This window comes from Micropterus salmoides, unplaced genomic scaffold (assembly GCF_014851395.1).
Source record: "Micropterus salmoides isolate LMB-PRFRI ecotype aquatic unplaced genomic scaffold, ASM1485139v1 Ms_hic_scaffold_7, whole genome shotgun sequence".
In the NCBI taxonomy this organism is placed as follows: domain Eukaryota; kingdom Metazoa; phylum Chordata; class Actinopteri; order Centrarchiformes; family Centrarchidae; genus Micropterus; species Micropterus salmoides.
The window spans coordinates 3,133,015-3,154,888 of record NW_024044459.1 but is presented as its reverse complement, the minus strand read 5'-3'; the positions used below and the strand labels follow the sequence as shown (position 1 = coordinate 3,154,888).

The following is a 21,874-nucleotide window of genomic DNA, read 5'->3' as shown; positions in this document are numbered from 1 at the left end:
TTCATTAAGAATTTTGACATACAATAATAAATGTAATTAAATGATATTTTTGTTGGCAACATTCATACCTCAGCATTTGAAAAAGACACATCACAATAAACAGTTTTTACTGCAATGTCATCATAAACACACATCAGAGAATAAAGTTTGAAAAAAGCTACTCAAGTGAGTTATGTGAAGGGGCGGGGATGGTAAGTTGTAAATGTGAGTGTTGTTGGCTCCTAGATTTGGAGGTGGAGATGGCAGCAACATCACCAGGATGTGAATGAGGAAATAATAATCTGCATATTTGAATTTCAAATCGAGTTAAAAATACTCAGATGGCAGACAGTAACACTCCAAAGTTATCGAGGTCTGCTTTATGAAATCTTGTTTACAAACTCAAGAGTAGTTAGGCAAGGGAAAAATATGAAGCTCATGTGGGTCCCACCACATTCAGGTATCCTGGGAAACAAGAGAGCAGATAAATTGGCAAAATAACAAACAGCTGAATTGTTGAAACCAATATGAAATGATCAAAATCAGAGGGGGATGGCATAGTGTATAGAAAGGACTTTAAAGGACTGGGCTGGAAAGACGGCTGTTAAATGGATTGATACTGAAGGAGAATGAAACCTGAAGGTGGCAGCATGCCGCATCCTGAATGCCAAGTGCCGTAAAACCCTAAAAGAAGCAGAAGAAAAGAAGAGTGCACAGGTGTGGTGCGCTCTGTGCATCGGGGAAAACATGGGGAAACTTCAAGAGTTTGTGATCACGTTTGACAAAAACAAAGTGATGTACAGTCCTGGCGACCCTATTACTGGAACTGTGACAATCAAATTGGTCCAGCCGCTGCAGTGTAAAGGTAAGACTGCTAATTCTGCGGTTATTACAGTTTTTACATTTACTCACCTGGTGGAAGACGTCGCCGTCGCTAAACAAGGAAGTAATGGATTTTAAGATTAGGCTACATGGATGTAAATTAGGCCTCTCGCTCTATATTACTGTAGAAATAGCCTCTTAAATTTGAAAATCGCTTTAATGTTGGTATAGTAGTCTGTGGAGTCTACTCTAATGTTTTTTAAATGGACTTTTTATGGCACTGAGAGTAATTCCCGACAGCACCGCAACAGCATAATGTTCCTGTAATATTCCTACACATTGATTCTGGGTTTCCATGAGAGATCTAATGGGACCTAATCGGACACCTGGGTATCATAATCCCAGACTGAGACAGGGCCCTAAACCGGAACTTGACGGACGTGACTTGACATTCACATGACTGACAGAATGCTAGGAGGTCTGATTTATTACATTTAGGGTGCATTGTTTTATCTTCAGTAGCCTCAATGACTAGTAGCCTAACTGAATTTCAACAGTTACATTTTTAAATATTGGACACAGTCTGAATTTTTGAAAGCTACTGTACAAAGTGCAATTTCAAAAACCACAACTTGAAATTACCGACTATAAATTGCAAAGAGAGGAATTCAGCTGTTCGGTTGTTTATAAGATACAAATCCTTACGGCCTTTCTTTGCTTCCATACTTGTCAAATATGAGGATTGTTAGCTGCAGCTCTAAGTTGATTGACTCCAATGGGAAAATAGGTAATACTTACTACCTTTTAACTAGTAGCCTATAAACACAAACTTAAATTAAAGGAGGCCAAACTGGAAAAGGGAACTTGAAGGGCAACTTGTGAAGGGCATTTCCATTTCAATTCAACTCAATTTTATTTATATAGCGCCAAATCACAACAACAGTTATCTCACAGCGCTTTTCATAAAACAGCAGGTCTAGACCGTATCCTATGATGATATTTACAGAAGCCCAACAATTCCCACCAAGAGCAAGCACTAGGCGACAGAGGCAAGGAAAAGAGAGAGGAGGGAGGCAGCCTACACAATATACACACAGAGATACAGACAGTAAAGGTGATGTTGCTATAGACTGAACGAATAATGGTACAGATATTTATAGTACTGTTTATGATAATAATCGTAATGTTAATGATTATAATAACAATAAAAATAACAATAGGACTAGTAACAATAGTTGTTGCATAGCAGAGGGTGTCGAGCAGGAACACGGGGGCAGCAGGTGACCCGCAGCCACAGATCCAGACTCCACAGCTCCAGAGCCAAAAAACCTGCAGGAAGTGATAGGAGAGAGGAGAGAGACGAGAAAGCACAAGACTACCGGAAAGGGGAGAAGTTGTGTTAGTAACATGCAATAATGGGATGAGGTTGCATACAGAGGGAGAGAAAGTAGAGGAGAGAGGAGCTCAGTGCATCATGGGAAATCCCCCAGCAGTCTAGGCCTATAGCAGCATATATAAGGGATGGTTCAGGACTCACCTGAGCCAGCCCTAACTATAAGCTTTATCAAAGAGGAAAGTCTTAAGCCTACTCTTAAATGTGGAGATGGTGTCTGCCTCCTGAACCCAAACTGGAACCTGGTTCCACAGGAGAGGAGCTTGATAGCTGAACGCTCTGGCTCCTAGTCTACTTTTGGAGACTCTAGGAACCACAAGTAACCCTGCATTCTGGGAGCGCAGTGCTCTGGTGGGGTAGTAAGGTACTATGAGCTCTTTAAGATAAGATGGTGCCTGACCATTAAGAGCTTTCTAGGTAAGAAGAATGATTTTAAATTCTATTCTAGATTTTACTGGAAGCCAATGCAGAGAAGCTAAGACAGGAGAAATGTGAGCTCTTTTCCTGGTTCCCGTCAGAACACATGCTGCAGCATTCTGGATCAGCTGAAGAGTCTTAACTTTTTCAAGCAGCCTGATAATAGTGACAAATTCCCAAATGACAGACAACACATTTGAATGAAAAGTGAATGAAAGTGTCAGGAAAAGGGAAACATGCTCAAATGACAAATTCACCCTTTCCCACATTTTGCACTTCTAAACAATTGTTTCTGTTACAGTGTCAAAATATCACTAAAATCCCAACAAGTAAATGTCACCTTACCAAAGGAGTAACAAAGAAATTACTGTTTTTTAAGATGTAGACTTTTTCCTTTAGATCATTCTTAAGTGATAGTTCTGTCGTTATAGAAAGACTAACCATTTATCAAATTTGTCTGTCGACTTGCTGAGAGCAGGTTTGATGTATTTGGGAGTCGCTTTTTAAAGGCTTGTAGGCCTTCCAGTCTGTTTACATTCCTCTTCAGGTAGAGCTGGTCAGACTGTCAGCTTCACAGTACCAACTCCCAGCCAACAAACTCTCTCACCATGCAATGTATTATGAAGTGGGTTGGGCCCTGAGATAAGTTACGTATTACTGGGCAAATACTGTATTTACAATGCATTAAAAATCAAATGTGTTTCAGTCATCGCAGCTCACCTGGGATAAGTTGGATATGATGAGATTTCAAGAGGACTGTTTCAGAAGTGTACAATATAAATAATTAAGAAAAAAATGTTTTTGCTTTCATTGTTTTTAGACTAAAATAGACAAATATATCATGGACTAAGACTAATGACAACTTGCATGTGGACATACACTGTTGTTGGTCTGGGACACTTTTTCTGGTTTGTGTCCATGATTTCTAATGAAGAGAAATTGTTGTGCTACAACATACAGTTATGTTTTAGACAACAGTGGGCTTCCAAATTTGTAGCAACAATTTGTGTTTGTCCCTCACCTGTTTTCACACGACAGTGTCCCCATGCACAAAGCCAGCTGCATAAAGAAAGAGTTTCAGATTGGTGTGAACACTTGACTGGCCTGCACAGAGCCCTGACCTCAACCCGATCCAACACGTTTGGGATGAACTGGAACACTGACTGTGAACAAGACTTTATTATCCAACATCAGTATTGGACCTCACTGACACTATTTTTTCAAGCTCTTTCCCAAATCCTCAACTCTCACAGTTACAATGCCAAGCTGACACTTAAGGTAGTCATACATTTTTATTGATCCATGTACATTTACCAAGAACACAAATGATTTTAAGTATTATATGCTCCTGTTTAGGTTGAGACACATTTTGGTTGCTTAGTTCCTGAAAGGTTGATGATGACCCTCTTTATGTAAGACTATATAACACTTACAAACCCATAATCTCCTAAAGAGTGAAATTTAAGAAAATCAATTGGTTCTAACCATGGTGTGCATTGTGGTGGACCATTATTCCAATGTTTATAGGAAAATGTAGACAAAAATATCTAAATGTGTAGTGGATCAAAGCAGGTAATGGCAATACATTCTGGTCTTCTTAAGAAGACTGACAGGTGAGTCATGCAGAGTCATGATCACAATGCAGTGTTTTGTTCCTGTAATAAGGTCAAAAAACAACATTGTTCCACCTTGTTTGCAATGATGATGATTCACCCACAGAAGTTTAATGTTCATCCAAAAGTTAGGAATGTTCCTGCAGCAAGTCACCTGATATTTAATTAAAAGAAAAAATAATAAATCTCTTACTTTTACAACCTTGTCTGCTGAGTTGGGCTTTAGTTGTGCGTACTTCACTAACTACCCACGGCCAATTTGAACATAGAAGGTCTGCTGGGTTACAGGCTCACTGGATAACTTTGAATGTGTAGTAAAGTTCAGTATTTTCGTCAGTCACAGAGCTGTGATAGGTTTCATATTACTAGTGGGCATTTCCGCTTCCTCTTCTCTTTTTCAGGGCTTTAGTATAACATACTTGTGCTTTTTTGGTTCTGCCCATAAAGGAAATTAAATTAATGACTCTGCTTAATGACATTATTTGCTTATGAGAAGTGTTTCATGCTGCAAACTTCCAATTCACTGTCTGTATATTCTTATCTGCAGCCATCAAAGTGAACTGCAATGGTTTCTGTGGTATTACCAGTAAGGTAAATGACACGGCATGGACGGTGGAGGAACAGTACTTCAACAGCACCATCTCTGTTGCAGATAAAGGTATGCTGCAGAACAACTGATCCAAAGAGTTTGATCTATCTGTATTGTTATGAGGTAGGCCCAGTTATGGTTAGGCTGATGGCTTATAGTCATCAACCACTGAGCCCTCTACTGGCATGTAAAATCTCATTACTGAAGTGTAATAGAAGCTTTCTAGTGAAAAATATTTTTATAATCATATGATCTGCTTAATGAGGTAGACTTAAAGACTTTATTTTGCTCCAGGGCCAAAGTCGATGCTGACTTTACTTATGCACTGCCCTATTCCTTAAAGGAGCCACACTACTCTTATAACAATAAGCTAGTAAGGAGAGACCAAGGCATATCTGCCTGGTGGGAAACAGCAAGGCAATTGTTGCTAGAAAAAGTCAGTGTTTCCACTGACTGACTGTTTTCTTTGCTCTCTATGTCCCATACAGGAACCCTCAAGCAGGGAGAACACACTTTTCCATTCAAGTTTCTCATACCAGGTAGGAATGTTTTTGTGTGTTTTGCCCTTGCATTTCACAGCAGACATGCACTGACATGATATTTACCCTAATTTTCCTATGGTTCAACAGCAGTAAGGATGGGACTGTTATCCCGTCATTCACTGGGGCTTATGAGTGTTGTGTGAAACATTGCACTGTATTTGGATGAACCAGTGCAGCTTATTGTTCAAATGTAGTACATTGAATGTCACAATTTCAGATTAATATTTACATTTCTACACTTTTAAGCTCAATAATTTTATACTGACAATGACCATGTGTAATGTGCAAGGAGTCGCTCATGTTAAAGAACCCACAGAAAATTATCACCAACTCTGCAATTCCCTTCAGCTCTATGGAACTTTTTTGCCTCTTTTAGCACATTGCTTTGGTTTTAGCAACCACAACTTTACTGTTTTCTGTCACTCTCACCACTCTTGTTACCAGCAGCAGGCAGCTGTTTTAATGTATCTATTCTTCTAGGATTACTTGCAGAAAGTCTAATAGGGGGCTAATGATCACCAATCCAAAATGTAGGTTTAAACACAATCATTAACTGAAACGGCTGTGTAGGAGGAATAAAACTGGGTGAGGAACAGCCAAACTCATCTATCAATATGAGGTTTACTGTCAAAAGTCATACACCATGGCAAGACTGAGCACAGCACTGTGTGCCATTAAAAAAATAATAATCACAAAATAACAGTACTGGAATATTTTGAAAATAGCCCCTTTTTTAACATAGTGCTTTTAATGTCCTTGAAATTTAACCACATAACTCTGTCTTATATTTTGACCAAAGTTTTTTTCATCAAGTCATTATAATTAAATTGCTCAGAAATCACTCATTGGTCAGTGCTGCAAATGATCAAGAACTACTAGGCTAAAAATAAGGCTTACCTAGTCTGCCAGTTACTTGTTGGAAATAAATTCAATTACATGGGGTGGATCAAATCAGCACTATGCAAAAACATTACCCTTATGGATAGCCACAATTATTGAAAAGATATTTGTATTTCTGTATGTATATTAGATTAGATTAGATGAACTTTATTGTCTCCTTGGAGAAATTTTTCTTGGCAGATAATACATACACATACAAACCAATCGTCAGCCCAGAAAGTAGGTGCTGACGTACTGGCAAAGCGAATACAGCAGTAAATCCAAGAGAAGAGAAGCAAGTAGACCATACATGTATAAAAATCCATGTTAAAAATAAGTAAGGTAATATATAAATGCACCTTTCTGTAATAAGTAAATAAGATAAGTAAGCTAAAATATGAAAAATTGCACTCCTCCAAGATCACCTGGAGTTACAATAAAATAATATAAAACCAAACTGTGCGTAATCGTAAGATCTAATAAAACCTGCTCCGTGCCATGACTGAGGGATTTGCATATTGAGTAAAGAAATGGAGGTGGGGAGGAAAGAGAGTTTAAAACATTTACCTCTGCATCTGCAAGCACTAAATTATCTTCCTGAAGGCAACAACTCATAATCAGAAAATAGCACATGTGAAGGATCATCTAAGATTTTGTTAGCCTGTCTAATGACAGCATACTCAACCATGTACTGAAGTGACTGCTGTAGATCCTTCATGCCTATCACTTTCATGGCACTTTTGTCATGTTCATGAGTCTTGATTTAGACTGTACAGTAAGGGAGCCAGACCAGGCAGCTATACCATATCTTACAATACTTTACATCAGTACTATGTATCTGTATAATTGTGTGTGTATATTCTGTATATATGTGTATGTATGCATGTAAAGTTGGATCACCAGAAAAAACATTTTGTCATATGGTAATGAGATTATTTATTTGTGATGTCAAAATAATGTCCTTAAAAGGATATTACCCTACACAGTAACCCTGGCTACTTTAAGTTTCTACGCACAATTTCAGAATTGTATACTTGTTTTATTTTGGTAAGCATTTTTTGGCATGGTCAAGATTCTTGGAAAACAATACACCTTGTCCCTCACTTTCTGTCTACACATTGTTTCCATGGTTCATTGTAATTGACTCTCAAGCATGGAAAAAAACAGCCTGCTCTTGTGTTTTTAGCTTTTTTCCCAGGTAGAGTCTTCTCCCTACTGTGAACTTCACAGAAACTGAAAAGCAACCCAACCGGCATTTTTACTTGCAGGTGTATCAGGACACACTCTGGAGTCTTGTTTTCATTTTACATTAAAAGGTGGAAATATAACTTGTCTTTTGTCAGAGTAACATTTACTCAAGAAGATATGCAGAAATATTAGCTTTCTAAACATTATTTATTATTTTTAAATACTGTAACATTTATTTCAAGCAAAAAGATCAGGTGTGAATTGGCATATTATTCCTAGTACTAGGGTATGAATTTGATGTTATTTTATTAAATCACAATCTATTTTTGAATCCCCTATTGAATCTAGTGCTTGTCAATGTTAAACATTTGTAACAATTGTTAACCTAATCAAAAATCCAAAGGTTTAATTGAGATCTGTGTTTTCTGTTGGCAGAGAAGGCACAAGCCTTATTTCACTTGTTAGGTTTTTAAAGGTTATGCAATAGGAATGTTTTTGTTGAATGTTTTTAGAGCATTGTTATATCACATGTAACATGGTCAAACTGTTCAATGACCCAGTTATAACAACCTATCAGTCTGTATTGGCTATTGTGTTGTAAAAAAAATACATATTTGGCTTCTTCCCACAGACTCTGCTCCAACATCTTTTGAAGGCAACTATGGTAGGATCATTTACAGAGTGAGGGCTTTTATTGACACACCACGATTTGCCAAGGACTACAATACAGAGAAAGCTTTCTACCTGCTAAGCCTTCTAAACCTGAATGAAGTGCCAGACATATGGGTGAGACATGCTTAGATGTGTGTGTATATGGTCAGTCATTAACTGCTTAAACAAAACATGAGGCTGATGTTGGTCTTCAGAGTTCATATACCTACTTACATATATACATACATGCGTACCTACTAACATTGTTTCAGTTTATTTAATGCCTACTTTGACAAAATGTCAGATATGTGGTTTTAGGGGTAGTTTTGTGTTTGAACTACACTATATTGCCAAAAGTTGTAGGACACCCGTCCAAATCATCTAATTCAGGTGTTCCAATCACTTCTACAAACATTTGTGAAAGAATGGGTCGCTCACAGGAGCTCAGTGAATTCAAGCGTGGTACCGTGATAGGTTGCCACCTGTGCAATAAGTCCATTTGTGAAATTTCCTCACTACTAAATATTCCACGGGCCACTGTTAAGAACAACAGAAACTCAGCCACGAAGAGGTAGGCCACATAACATCACAGAGCGGGGTCAGCCCATGCTGAGGCGCACAGTGCGGAGAAGTTGCCTACTTTCTGCAGAGTCAATAGCTACAGTCCTCCAAACGTCGTGTGGCTTTTGGATTGGCAGTTTGGGTATGGCCCCTTCCTGTTTCAACATGACTATAGTATAGTGCGTATTGTCAGATACATTTGGTGAGTACAGATTTAGGTTTTGGTCAACGATATTAAACAAACAAAAAACAAAAAATCTGCTTGACTACAGCTGTGACTGTTTACAAAAAAAAGTGCGTAAACTTTTCAAGTAAAGGCGTGGATGTGCAGTCAGTCTTTACAGCTTGAGCACTTGGTGTGGAAGTTAGTATGCATAGTTGTGCATAGGCACAAAGGTACAAGCCCGGCAACCTCCAGAGGTAGGGCAAAGTCAGTGTTTTGTAAATCCCAAGTTAGTGTCAAGTCCCGGGTCAACTCTAAAGTCAAGACACAAAATCCAAAGTTTTAATTGAGATCTGTACTATTTGTTGGCAGAGAAGACAGAATCACTATTTTATTTGTCCAGTTTATAAGGGTTGAGGAAGAATTTTTTTTTTGTGATTGTAGAGCATTATTATCTTACATACTGTGAGCAGTTATTCTCAAACAAGTGCTAGAGTGCTAGAGGCCATGGCGATGCCATCCAGGGTAACTATATCTTCAGATAATGTGTCCCAGAGGTTTTTGGGGCCAAGTACAATAACTTCACTTTAACACCAGAAAATTGCAGGTCATCCAGGTTTTATGTGTTAAGGGATGGTTGAAGTTTAGCTAACTGATTGGTTTCATCTAGTTTCATCAATATAATTAGGTATCGTCTGCATAACAGTGAACGTTTGTTGAGTATTTCCTGATTAGAGATGTCACAAGAACTGATACTTCGGTACCAAGTCGATACCAAAATTCTGAAAACATGTCGATACTCGTTTTCAATCCAACACGTGCAGCGACAGCTCCGCCTTGACACGTCAAGATGAAAAGAGTCGTGTGAAGTTAGTTTTGCGGCTGTTACCTACAGTAGCTCCATGTCAAAGCCGCAATTTCTTCCAGTTTTGTGATATGTTGGAGAGCTAATTCAGGATGACCTTTCACAGTTTTGATGACCTGAAAATCACGAAAGCTAATTGCAGTTTGCAGCCCTGAGTCTGTCCAACGCCCCTGTCACTACAGTGGCGTTGTTTATGGCATAGATGGTGAAATCATTTAAGTTAGTTGGTGAAGATCAATGGGAGAAAAGCAGTCTTAATATTTTGGGTTTTACAGCTGTTTCTAAGGTTCCTATGTTTGATGATATATTTGTATCAGTTGTGGGCAGAGGATGACGTATCTTGTCTCTAATAATTAGAATTTTATCATTTAAGAAGCTCATGAAGTCATTACTACTGAGGGCTATAGGACAACATGGCTCAATAGAGCTGTAAATCTATGTCAGACTGGCTACAGTAATCATCAGTAAAAAAGAATCATGAGTGTGTACAGTTGAGTCTGCTTAGTGGAACGGTTTAATGTCCCAATGTGATGTGCTGGTGAGCACTGTTGAACACTCCTGCTTCCACAATAGTTCACCAAGAAATTGCTCCAGCCCGTAACTCCCCCTAAAATCACAAATGTTTAACTTTTCTATTTGTGTACTTTTTAAACAAATAATATATGCGTTTGTTGGTGAGCTAATTAATTTTGGACCAGTCTTTATGCTAAGCTATGCTAACCACGTCTTGACTCCAGCTCTGTAATTACGCCACAGACATGAGACTATCTTGTCATCTAACTTGTAATCTAACTAGAGAAAGAAAACAAATAAGCCCGTTTGAATGTTGAACAATTCATTTAACAAACATGTATCAATGTCAGTCTTGATAAATCCATGATGGTATAACACTGCCTATGCAGGGAACCTGTTCATCTGCAGTGACCCAGCAGTTCACCTACATGCTGGTGAAAACTGGTACAGTGGTCCTGAAGGCTCAGACTGACATGAAAGGTTACACACCAGGCCAGATCATCCAGGTGACAGCTAACATCCACAATGAGTCTGGGAAGACTACAGGCAACATGGCAGCCAGCCTGATGCAGGTAAACATTTTTTTTTACAGCCCTGATCAAACATTGGAGGAGCAGGTTATGTTCAGGCTTACGCACCAACATATACTATATCTAAGGACCAAACCTTAGTATTCAATTAGATCTCTCATTATAGGCTACATAGAGCAATACAATATTTTTACACTCATTTATTATGTATAGACACTCTTTCTGCCACATTTTAAACAATTTATCAAATGCCCCACCATAGACACCAAAATGCTGAATAAGCGATGCATACAGCTCCACTGCCCTGCCCCTCTTTGCAGATCAGAACCCAACTTGGTATTTCTCACATCCACTTACATATCCATTGTTCAGCATTAAGATGTGTCCACACGGATAGTGAGGAGGTGGAGACTGTGCAGGGGTGTTTTAAGGCCACAGACTGGGAGGTACTCTGTGCGCCCCATGGAGACGGCATCAACGCCATGACGGACTGCAAAACAGACTACATAAACTTCTGCATTGATAACATCATACCCATCAGAAGAGTGCAATGGTTTCCCAGTAATGCTCCCTGAATAGGAATAAAATGGCCTTCAGGGATGGGGACAGAAATTTATTCAGGAGTGTAAAGAGGAAGCTGAAAGTGAGGCTCAGAATGCAAGAGTCATACAGAGGGAAACTGGAGAGCATACTCAAGCAAGACAATGTGAGAGGTTCTAGGTACAATTAATTGTCTTATTATTTCCCTATTATGCTACTCACAAAGCAAACGTTATATATAAAAATTATGTACAGAAATCAACTATTTTGCATGGTGCAGTGCGGAGGATGAATTTAAGAGTCTCACAGTCTGGGAGAAGAAGCTGCTCTTTAGTCTGGTGGTGTGACAGCAGATACTTCTGTATCTCTTCTCAGAAGGCAGCACGGTGAACAGGCTGTAGCTGGGCTGGGAACTTTCTTTTAGAATCCTTTGGGCTCTGCAGGCACCTCACCTCACCAATATCACTGATGTTCGGTGGATAGATACCAATGATCTTCTGAGCAGTTTTAATCACCTGCTACAGAGCCCTCCTGTACTGGGCCATGCACATCCCATGTCAGTTTGTGATGCATTCAGTCAGGATGCTTTCTATTGCTCCTCAGCAATAGCTAAACTTGACAAGAATTTTACCCGCCTTAAGTTGCCTTTAAAAAAAAAAAAAAAGGTTGTTTCTGAGCTTTCTTCACCAGCATGGATATGTGAGATGACCATGTCAGGTTCTCTGTGATGCTGATTCTCAGGAACCTGAAACTGTTCACCTGCTCCACCTTAGCTCCACAGATGTTGATGTGACAGGAATGTTTGTCTTTATCTCCTTTTTTCTAAATTCCATGCTTACCTCATTGGTTTTGCTGATGCTGAGCAGTAGGTTGTTCTCTGTGCACCACTCTGCAGATGGTCGTTTTCCCCCTATATAAAGTGTCATTGTTGTTTGAAATCTGGCCGATGATGGACGTGCCATCTGCATACTTCATAACAGAGTTCTCTCCATGTCGCATGATGAAGTCGTGTGTGTACAGCGTGAACGGGAGGGGGCTGAGCACACAGCCCTGGGGGGCTCCGGCGTTGAGCACTAGAGTGGAGGAGATGTGTCCGCCAATCCCAACTGTCTGGGGTCTGTTTGTGAGGAAGTCCAATATCCAGTTACAGTATTTAAACCTAGAGTGCTGAGTTTGCTGATCAGTTTCATGGGGGATATTGTGTTGAATGCTGAGCTGAAATCTACAAACAGCATTCTGATGTAGGTGTTGTTTAGTTGGAGAGATAGGTGAAGAGTCAGTCAGTGTTGTTTAAGACGCCCTGCCTTGTTCCAGTACCAAAGAAGTCCTTTCCATCTGTCCTCAACTATTATAGACTGGTGACATTAACATCCCACATAATGAATGTGAGACTGATCTTGGCTAATCTCAGACCTCCGCCTAACACCTTGCCTGAGGTGGGCTTTGAGGATGCCATCATCCGCCTGCTCACACTGTGAGGATCATGTTCTCTGATTTCTCCAGCACCTTTAACACAGTCCAGCCTATACTTCTACAGGAGAAGCTCCAAAAGATGCAGGTAGATACCCTCCACAGCCTCCTGAATTGTTGGACAGACTACAGTTTGTGTGACTGAGGGGGGCGTGTGTCTGAAGAGAGGTTTAGCGGCACAGGAGCACCACAGGGGACTTTAAACTATACACCTCAGACTTAGTCCTGTCACAGGGGGTTGTTGTGTCAGAGTTGGAGAGGAGACTGAGTACTGGTAGTTGGTCAATCACTTTGTGTTGTGATGTGGGAATAACCACCTCATCTTAAATTCAGCCAAGACAAAGGAGACTGTTGTGGACCATTTACATCTGGGGAGAAGAGATGGAGGTGGTGAAGGGCTACTCAACTCTGTGTTCATGTCGACAATGGACCAGTGTCTGCTTGAGGAAGCTTAGGTCCTTTAATTTGTGCTGCAAGATGTTGCACATTTTTTCTGTTGTTGCAAGTACAGTTTTCTTTGCAGCTATCTGTTGGTGCAGCAGCATCAAAGCCAATTACACTAAGAAGCTGAACAATCAGATTAAGAGGGCTGGCTCTGTGCTGGGGACTGCCTGGATATTATCATTACACTTCACATTTTCTGCACAAACTACTGGTTGGACAACCAAGTCTCTTCAGTTAGAAACTCCTTCAGCTCTGCAGTAATAAGGACCGCTACAGGAAGTCATTCCTGCCCACTTGCAATGACTGCCCTCAGAGCAGGGAGAGGACGATTATTTTTTCTGAATGAACAATGCGCATTCTACTGTCATTTGCACAAATATAGTTGGAGAGATATCTTTTTTTTAATTCTTTTTGTTGATATTGATCAACTTAATGCTTGTTGGAAAAAAAAAGCTACATTGCAATTTCCCTTTAGGGTTGAATAAAGTGTCTGTCTCTCTGTATCTCTGTTATGGTCTGGTCTGGGGCCCATTTCAGAAAGCCAGTTTAGTGAAAGTTCTGAATTTGTTTAGCCTAAGGTGAGGGGAAATTCTGGGTTACAGAGACCGAGATCAGGCGCCTGTACCACGCCTGTATCTGGCTTCACTAACCCTAACAATTACTATCGGGATAAGCGGTACCACGAAGCTGGTTATCACCTCGGTAAGTCAACCCAGGGTTTCCCAATCCAGACATGAGCGCGTTCACATAAGAGGCGGTGTTAGCAGCAGATGACCAATCACAGACATGAACAAGTCTACTGTCAGCAGAGCATCATATTTTACAAACGAAGAGCAAACTGTAACGCTACAGAAATACAACATGGTCTGTAGCATGGCTGTAGCTGACGCATGCAGGGAGACAGAAAATCGTCGACAGTATGAATGCCTAAATGAACAGGCGTAGCCTATTCTATAATGGGCTAATGCGTTGATTTGATGCGTTCTTATGAGCTTTATGAAAATATTAGCCTTAGTCTTTCAGCTTGGCTGTGTGTCAGCGTTTCCACATTAAAAGACTTGGGCACTGAATTAGTGGTCGTTCCACCCCAGTTTAAAGAACTTCTTGTCACTTCAAAAATTACATTATACAACGTGTTCCAAACATTGTTCTAAATTAACTTCAAAAAGCAATGAAATGAAAAATCCATTCATGCCATAAAATGTGTTCAAATAGTGGTTGAAAGACTGAATCTCAACATTTAGGCTACTGAAAACTCACGTCATTACCTGTTCCCACATCGCCAAAGGTGGGGTGGTATATGACCAGTGTCTGTGATGTAACCTAAATTAAATAGGCCTAGCCTACGTTCAGATTAAAATTTATATCAATATCAAACTGCTCATAATATTCATCCTCACATAAGAAAAATTAAACCCATTTATTTTAACGGTTGTGACAGACTGTGTGAAATGGACTGGGAGCAAATAAAAAAATATGGCCAAAACATTAAGTACAAATGTAGAAACACTTTCAGAAATAAGGCACCAGAAACTGGTTGATTCCATGTTTATTGATAAAAGGCACAGTAATAAATTGTATTTTGTATTTTTTTTATATGGACTGCCTTTGTTTATGAATCTCCATGCCCGGTGTGTTTTCAGAGAGTGACCTATGAGACGAAGAGGCCCACCCATGATGTGAGGACGATAGTAGATGTGGAGGGTGGTGTGGTGAAGGCTGGCAAGGAGGTGGAGTGGAAGGAGCAGATCATTGTTCCTCCTCTTCCACAGTCCTCCCTCGCTGGCTGTGATCTCATAAAGATTGAATATTACATCAAAGTAAGATATGCTTTGTTATGTTTTGATTATTAGACAAACAATAGGCCATTTGAAGATAACAACTAGTGAGGGACAGCTATCATTATAACCTCTTTCAGTCATGCACCTCTTTCTGTAAATGTGATGGAAAGTTTACATAGTGGTCAGAGTCACGAAAAAAAATCACAACACAGATTTGACTAGGTTGGACCTACCTCCAACAGTCTGAACTGAATGTAATCACAAAAATGTTAAGGCTGCAGCAGCAAATAATTATATATACAGAGACAGATTTAATGCACTTCTTTTTAAAAGTACAGTATTTAATTTTTCTCTTAATTGTCATATCTTATGGACAAAGTAAAAATAACATGACTTTAATAAATCATGAAACAATTTGAATTGGTCAATTTGAAGTTGTTGAGGAGATGCTTATCATGTCAAATGTCAGTTTAGTCTATAACAAATTACTTTTTTTTTTTCCCCCCCATTGCATCACGGGGGGAAAAAGGTTAAAAATATAATCTTAAATAACATCTTACGACCACAGTAACAATCTGGCCGGTAGTCTCCCTTCCTGTATCTTCTATATTTCAGTCGTGCCAATTTAACATCTTAATCTTAGCCATATTTATCAAATCAATACAATATTTGCTAGATGAAGTAATAATGGAGTAATTGTTTGTTGCAAGATGCATTATTAATTCATGATTGTATGAGAAACTTAATGAAACTGAGCCAGGGTAAATTCTTGTTGAATGTTGGTAAAGTGCAGTCCAGATTGGCTGATCAGACACATACTGTATTTTTATTCATAATGAGTTTTGGATTCTAAAGAATACGGTAAAGCAATTGAAAGAAGCAAAGACAAAATTAGGTAGTCGGTATAAATTCTGTATTGCTCGTCAAAATGTAACATTTTCCTTTCCTTTTGATTTATCAGGTCAATCTAAAGTCTCCAGATGTCATGTTGACATTACCCATCCACATTGGGAACGTCTCACTAGACAAAAAACTGCAACCTTCGAAAAAAGCTACTCCTCCTCCCGCTGAACATACACCAGCCTCTGCACCTGACACCTCCACAACTGACACCTCTGCCCTTAACCCCAAACTGCCCCCTCACCCCAACCCCAAACCCGCTCCCCGTCCCACTCCTCGCTCCAGGTTGTCCATCAATAATTCCCCCAGTGCTCCTCCAGCTGAGGACCACCAGGGAGCAGAGGGTGGGACTCCAATGAACGATGGCTTCACAAATAAACGTCAGTCTCAGCTGGTGTCACCCAATGCTTTCAGCTATGCCCCCGGCTTATTTTTCTCCCAGAACCAGCAGCACCATGGTCCAGGGTCTGTACCCAGTGGGCCTATGTTCAGTGAGTCCACAGTGGCCACAGCACCTTACCCCCTTGAGGGTGCTAGCTCAATGCCAATACCACTCATCCTGCCTCCAGACTACGGCACCTCGGCATATCCACAAGGTCAGTTAGCACATAGGCTCTAGTCATGCAGACTGGATCTGGATGTACATAGAGGAGAAGGCTATAATTTAGGACTGATTTGAACACTTATTCATCATCTTCAAGGCACAGGGTTTCCTCAGTAGGCTCTACCAAACTGCAACAAACTCCAGACCACAATTGTAACAAGGATAACCTGCTTTGGAGCACCTTCAGTTCAGATGTTAAGATCAGAAAATATACAGTCCCCTCCAAAAGTATTGGAACGGTAAGGCAAATTCCTTTGTTTTTGTTGTTCACTGAAGACATTTGGGTTTAAGATCAAAAGATGAGTATGAGACAAGAGTTCAGAATTTCAGCTCTCATTTCCTGGTATTCACATCTAGATGTGTTAAACAACTTAGGACATAGGACATATCACTGTTTGTATTAGACCACAGCATTCTTAGGTGAGCAAAAGTAATGGAACAAATAATCTTAAAGTAAATAACATTTAATATTTGGTGGCATAACCCTTGCTTGCAATAACTGCCTCAAGCCTGCGACCCATCAACATCACCAAACTGTTGCATTCTTCATTTGTGATGCTATTCCAGGCTTTTACCGCAGCTTCTTTCAGTTCTTGTTTGTTTCAGGGTATTTCTCCCTTCAGTCTCTTAAGGAGGTGAAATGCAGCTCTATTGGGTTAAGGTCAGGTGACTGACTTGGCTGGTCTAAAACCTTCCACTTTTTTCCCCTGATGAAGTCCTTTGTTTTGTTGGCAGTGTGCTTTGGCTCATTGTCCTGCTGCATGATAAACTTCCTCCCCATTAGTTTCAATGCATTTCTCCGGAAATGTTTCTGTACACTTCTGAATTCATTCTGCTGCTACCATCATCAGTTACATCATCAATAAATATTAATGAGCCTGTTCCTGAAGCAGCCATGCACGCCCAAACCATGACATTACCTCCAGCATGCTTCACAGATGAGCTTGTATGCTTCGGATCATAAGCAGTTCCTTTCTTTCTCCACACTTTGGTAGAGATTAATCTTGGACTTAGAACTTTTGCGCCTCATCTCTGTACTACTTTGCAAATTTCAATCTGGCCTTCCAATTCTTCCTGCTGATTAGTGGTTTGCATCTTGTGGTGCGGCCTCTATATTTCTGCTCTCTGAGTCTTCTTCCAACAGTGGATTGTGATACCTTCACCCTGCACTGTGGAGGTCGTTGCTGATGTCACTTACTGATGTTTTGGGGGTTTTCTTCACAGCTCTCACCATATTTCTGTCATCAACTACTGTTGTTTTCCTTGGCCGAACTGTTCGACGTCTGTTGCTCAGTACACCAGTAGTTCCTTTCTTTTTCAGGCCATTCCAAATTGTTGTGCATGCTATGCCCACTATTTAATGTTTGGACAATCAACCTAAAAGGCAACACCTGGGCAACAAGAAACATGTTCCAATAGTTTTGCTCACTTGAAAAAGACAAAGAAACGGTGGTATGTCCTGAGTTGTTTAACACCTCTAGATGTGAATACCAGGAAATGAGAGCTGAAATTCTGAACTCCTCTCATACTCATCTTTTGATCTTAAATCCAAATGTTATCAGTGAACAACAAAAACAAAGTAATTTGCCTTACCGTTCCAATACTTTTGGAAGCCTAAATACTAATTTAATGTGAGTGTGTGGCGGGGAAATCCCCCATCAAACCTACTGAGTACTCCAGTTATTTAGGATGAGATTCTCATGAGACTCATGAGAATGGTCAAAACCTTTGTCCCTAGAATGGGCCAAGTTCCAAAAACACCATTTCCTACCTTTCCCATAATATAACTTGATAGTCTCATGTTAGACCCTCCTTCCATTCCAACAGGATCCTGGCATGGATAAAAGCAGCCCACAACTTAAAATAAGGTGACATGCAATATTTTGTTAAGATGGGCTTTATCAGGCATTCATTTCTTTTCTTAAATTTTTCTTTTGACAGACTATCTGTACTATTTCCCTCTGCAAATCCTTACTTTACTTTAACGGTGTGCAGGGGTTTAATTTTCACTGTGGATGGGGGGACATGTCCCCATCACTGTCCAGTCACCATAGTCCAGATAAAATATGTTGATACTTGTCTGAGCTGCCTATCATGAGTTCAAAGTAAGCTTAAAGAGCAGCAGGGAGTGAGTGCTTTTCTGATTTTTGGATTCATTTTGCTTTGGGTATTTTTGCATGTGCACGTGAAGTCGCAGGATACACACACAGATGTACATACACATATGTCTGTGTTAGGGGTCACATGTGCGCACACATGTATCTGCATGGCTGAGATGTACTAATCACACAGATGCACATACATACGCAGAGGTCTTTTGGTTAACACGACAATGTGCGTCTTGTCCTCTGTGACACTTCCCACCACCCATAGAGTGTTTGTCTCTCTGCCTGTCTCTGTCTCTCTCTAAGCCTGGAATACAAGTTGTCACTCACCAGGCTATGGTTTTCTAGTGCTGTTGCTGATGACATCAAACAGTAACCTCCAGAATGTTTGGGTTTTGCCTTTTTTAAATTTGTCTCTGTTTTAGATAATCAAACAGGTGACATTTGGTTAAAGTGTACACTCTCCAATTTGGAAGGGTATTTTTACACATTCTGTTTTTTGTCATGTTAAAATTACGGCACTTTTTATACATAGCCCCCAAGTTCAAGACACCATAATATTTGGGAGATAGCAGTGGTATGTATCTTCAATTTTTGAGAAACTCCTTTTTGGCTTTAGCTGTATGTTTAGGGTCATTGCTGGAGGATGCAGCACCGCCCAGGGCAGGAATTTCACTGGGGCCATGAAGGCCAAAGCCAAAGTACACTTTGAGGCAGGACACAAAATGCACTGCCACTGCAGTTGGTTTGCGGCTGCTAGCTTAAGCCATTTTCAGCACAGATCAAAAAACAGAATATGTGAAAATAAGACACAGGTTTAAAATGATCAAAATCACCCTTATGATAAAAATCATAATTTTGGTCATTCACACATTCATACACTGGCAGTGGAGGAATGTTCCCACACTTTCCTGAGCTGATAAGATGTTTCTATACACCCCAGAAGCCACTGTGCTACTGCCATCAACAGTCACATTGTTAATGAAGATAAAGAATGATACAGATTGATCTCGGTCTCGTTTGTCCACAGGACCTTTTCCCCAGATCTCTGCATTCTCTTTTATGTGCTTTAGCACATTGTATTCTGGCCATCCTGTTTTTGTGTCTAACTAGAGGGTTGCATCTTGCAGTGTAGGTTCAGTATTTCACTTTATGGAGTAAAAACACTGCCTCCTGAAGAGTGTTTCTGTTGCACAAGTGTATGGGGAGTTAGTTTTATATGGTGAGAATTCTGTCCAAACTGTTGATTTAATAAAGCCTAAGTTTTGGCCAAAATCTCTTACTGTTTACTTCTTGTTTCTCAGCCAGAAAAGCGTTTCCTCGACTTTCATTGGCACAACTCTATAGTGCTGTAATTTGTACATGGTAATACTGAAATTTCTAAAAAGGCCTTAAATTAAATTACACATCTAAAACTGTGGAGTATAGAGGCAGCTTTTAAATAAATGTGTTTCTGTCCTAAACATTATGGAGGGCACTGTGTGTGGAAAGTGATATGTAACTGTGTACTTGTGTACTAACCAGCTTTTCTGATGGTGACTGTCTGTTACAGAAGCTCCTCCATCTTATAATGAGAGCTGCAACACATGAAGCGGATGAAGAACCAGCAACCTCCCACCAGGATGACGATCACTTCACTCTAATATAAAAAAAAATCTTAAACTATAACTGCAATTTGTGTACCATGTTGGTGCGTTTTCAAAAGAAATATTACTTGGACAAAATGACAAGATACAGAGGAAACTTAATCGAACATACTATGGTAAGGTTATTTTAGGCCACTAAAAAGATTTTGTGTAAGTTTCAAGCTTTTTTAAATGTAAGAGAATCCGCATTTTGAATTGAAATGAAAGTGAATTGATTTAATACTCTCCTGCCAAAGTGAACAAGTACCTTCACTAACCTAACGGAGGTTATTCTCTCCTGTAAACCAGCCAAACCAAATCTTTTTGAAATCAGTTTTTGGTATACTTTTTGCACTTTGAATGAAAGGAAAGAGAAGGGGGGTATGCAGAATTTGAGGATACTTTTGATTTGCTGTTCTTTGTACAGTAAGTCATGTTGTACAGGAGTCATGTTTGTAGTTGTAGGTTATTTAGGTGGCATCTGTGATGTCATGTTTGAAAGTTTTATGTATGAAAACCTGTGCAAAACACACTGATTTAGTATTTAGTTTAATATCTTTATTGTTTCAAAAGTGAAATAAAGTAATTTTTTAAAGAAAACTGGTAAAGTCATGTTTAATCTTCTGGCATATTTTTCATTCATTTTGAGTTTTAATATTTAAACTGGACTAAATGGTTTGTTGGGGAAGTTTTTTTAATTTGCCTTTGATCAGCAGTTTCAATTTTATGATGACAATGAACAATCCAGATTTTGCTGTTGTAAGTTATCTACATAGAGCATTGTTTGATACAAGGCATGCCTCTGATGATTTCTGCCATGTTTGATAGTTTGTTACTTTTTACTTTTACTTTACTTTTACTTTTGTCCTTCGAATGGTGTTGTAATGACTGTATACTTTCTCAGAGAAATTGTGTTGTGCAGTATATTCACCTTCCCCTGCTCAATGTGTGTTCTGAGTTCATAAATCCTGATTGCTTTTTTATAGTTGCACAATAATGCAACATCACTGTGATTTGAGGTTTTCTGTGGTCCTTCTTGATGAAGTTCACACCATTTATCTTAATCATAGTTTTTTTTGCATACATTTTGATGTTTTCTTGAAGTTAAATCCATCAATCATATAGAAAGACAACGTTAGATTTATTTATTGAGTGTTTTCCAACTGTTTTCTGGATTCCAATAAATCTGTTAAAAACCACTTGCGTCCACCAGTTTCATATTCTGACTCTGGTAAATGGAAGGTTGTTTCTGTTCTCATTTCAAAAATACTTAATTCTGCTTTCTGATGTTGAAGTAGACACTTAACGTAGAGACATATGACTAATTTGTAATGTACTATACACATTAGGAGCATTGTCCATGTTAATGTTACTGGTTGGCAATAATGTATTTAGAATTAAGCCAACCACAACATGGTCAGTTTGTGATGTACAAAGAGTTCTTTATAGAGTCATCTTACATTTAGAAGACAGATATTTCAGATCTTTTACCAAAAAGCTCATGAAATATAATACATTGTTAAAGATTAAGTCGTTCCCAACCTTTTTGGCTTAAGACCCTCACAAAGAAAAGCAGCGTCAACTTGACTCCTAGTCACATTTCAGATGAGCTGTTAGCAGTTCCACCAAAGAGACATTTCCATCTAAACTTAAGAACTTGATAGATGGATGGCTTACTTTATATAATTGTTTGAGGCCCT

The 21,874-nt window shown here is 39.4% G+C and overlaps 1 protein-coding gene across 2 annotated transcripts; it reads left to right on the top strand.

The window, feature by feature from the left end:
* The first annotated feature begins 668 nt into the window (after window positions 1–668).
* Window positions 669–20,774, top strand: arrdc1a (arrestin domain containing 1a). Of its 2 annotated transcripts, XM_038704171.1 has the most exons (9): window positions 669–844; window positions 4,772–4,882; window positions 5,302–5,352; window positions 8,054–8,208; window positions 10,565–10,747; window positions 14,803–14,979; window positions 15,902–16,436; window positions 18,272–18,312; window positions 20,102–20,774. In XM_038704171.1, exons 1-8 carry the CDS (start codon window positions 727–729, stop codon window positions 18,286–18,288), a joined length of 1,347 nt encoding a protein of 448 aa, XP_038560099.1. In that variant the 5' UTR covers window positions 669–726; the 3' UTR covers window positions 18,289–18,312; window positions 20,102–20,774. The 2 variants fall into 2 exon arrangements, with proteins under 2 accessions (XP_038560099.1, XP_038560098.1); XM_038704170.1 differs by lacking the exon at window positions 18,272–18,312 and having other exon boundaries at window positions 670–844.
* The last annotated feature ends 1,100 nt before the right edge of the window (window positions 20,775–21,874 follow it).

What these genes read in the sequence shown, in the direction of transcription:
- arrdc1a (XM_038704170.1), top strand. Translation starts at nt 727, where the DNA reads ATGGGGAAACTTCAAGAGTTTGTGATCACGTTTGACAAAAACAAAGTG. An exon ending in ATGAAGTGCCAGACATATGG is followed by an intron (nt 8,209 to 10,564) that starts GTGAGACATGCT and finishes CTGCCTATGCAG; the next exon opens with GGAACCTGTTCATCTGCAGT. An exon ending in CACCTCGGCATATCCACAAG is followed by an intron (nt 16,437 to 20,101) that starts GTCAGTTAGCAC and finishes TGTCTGTTACAG; the next exon opens with AAGCTCCTCCATCTTATAAT.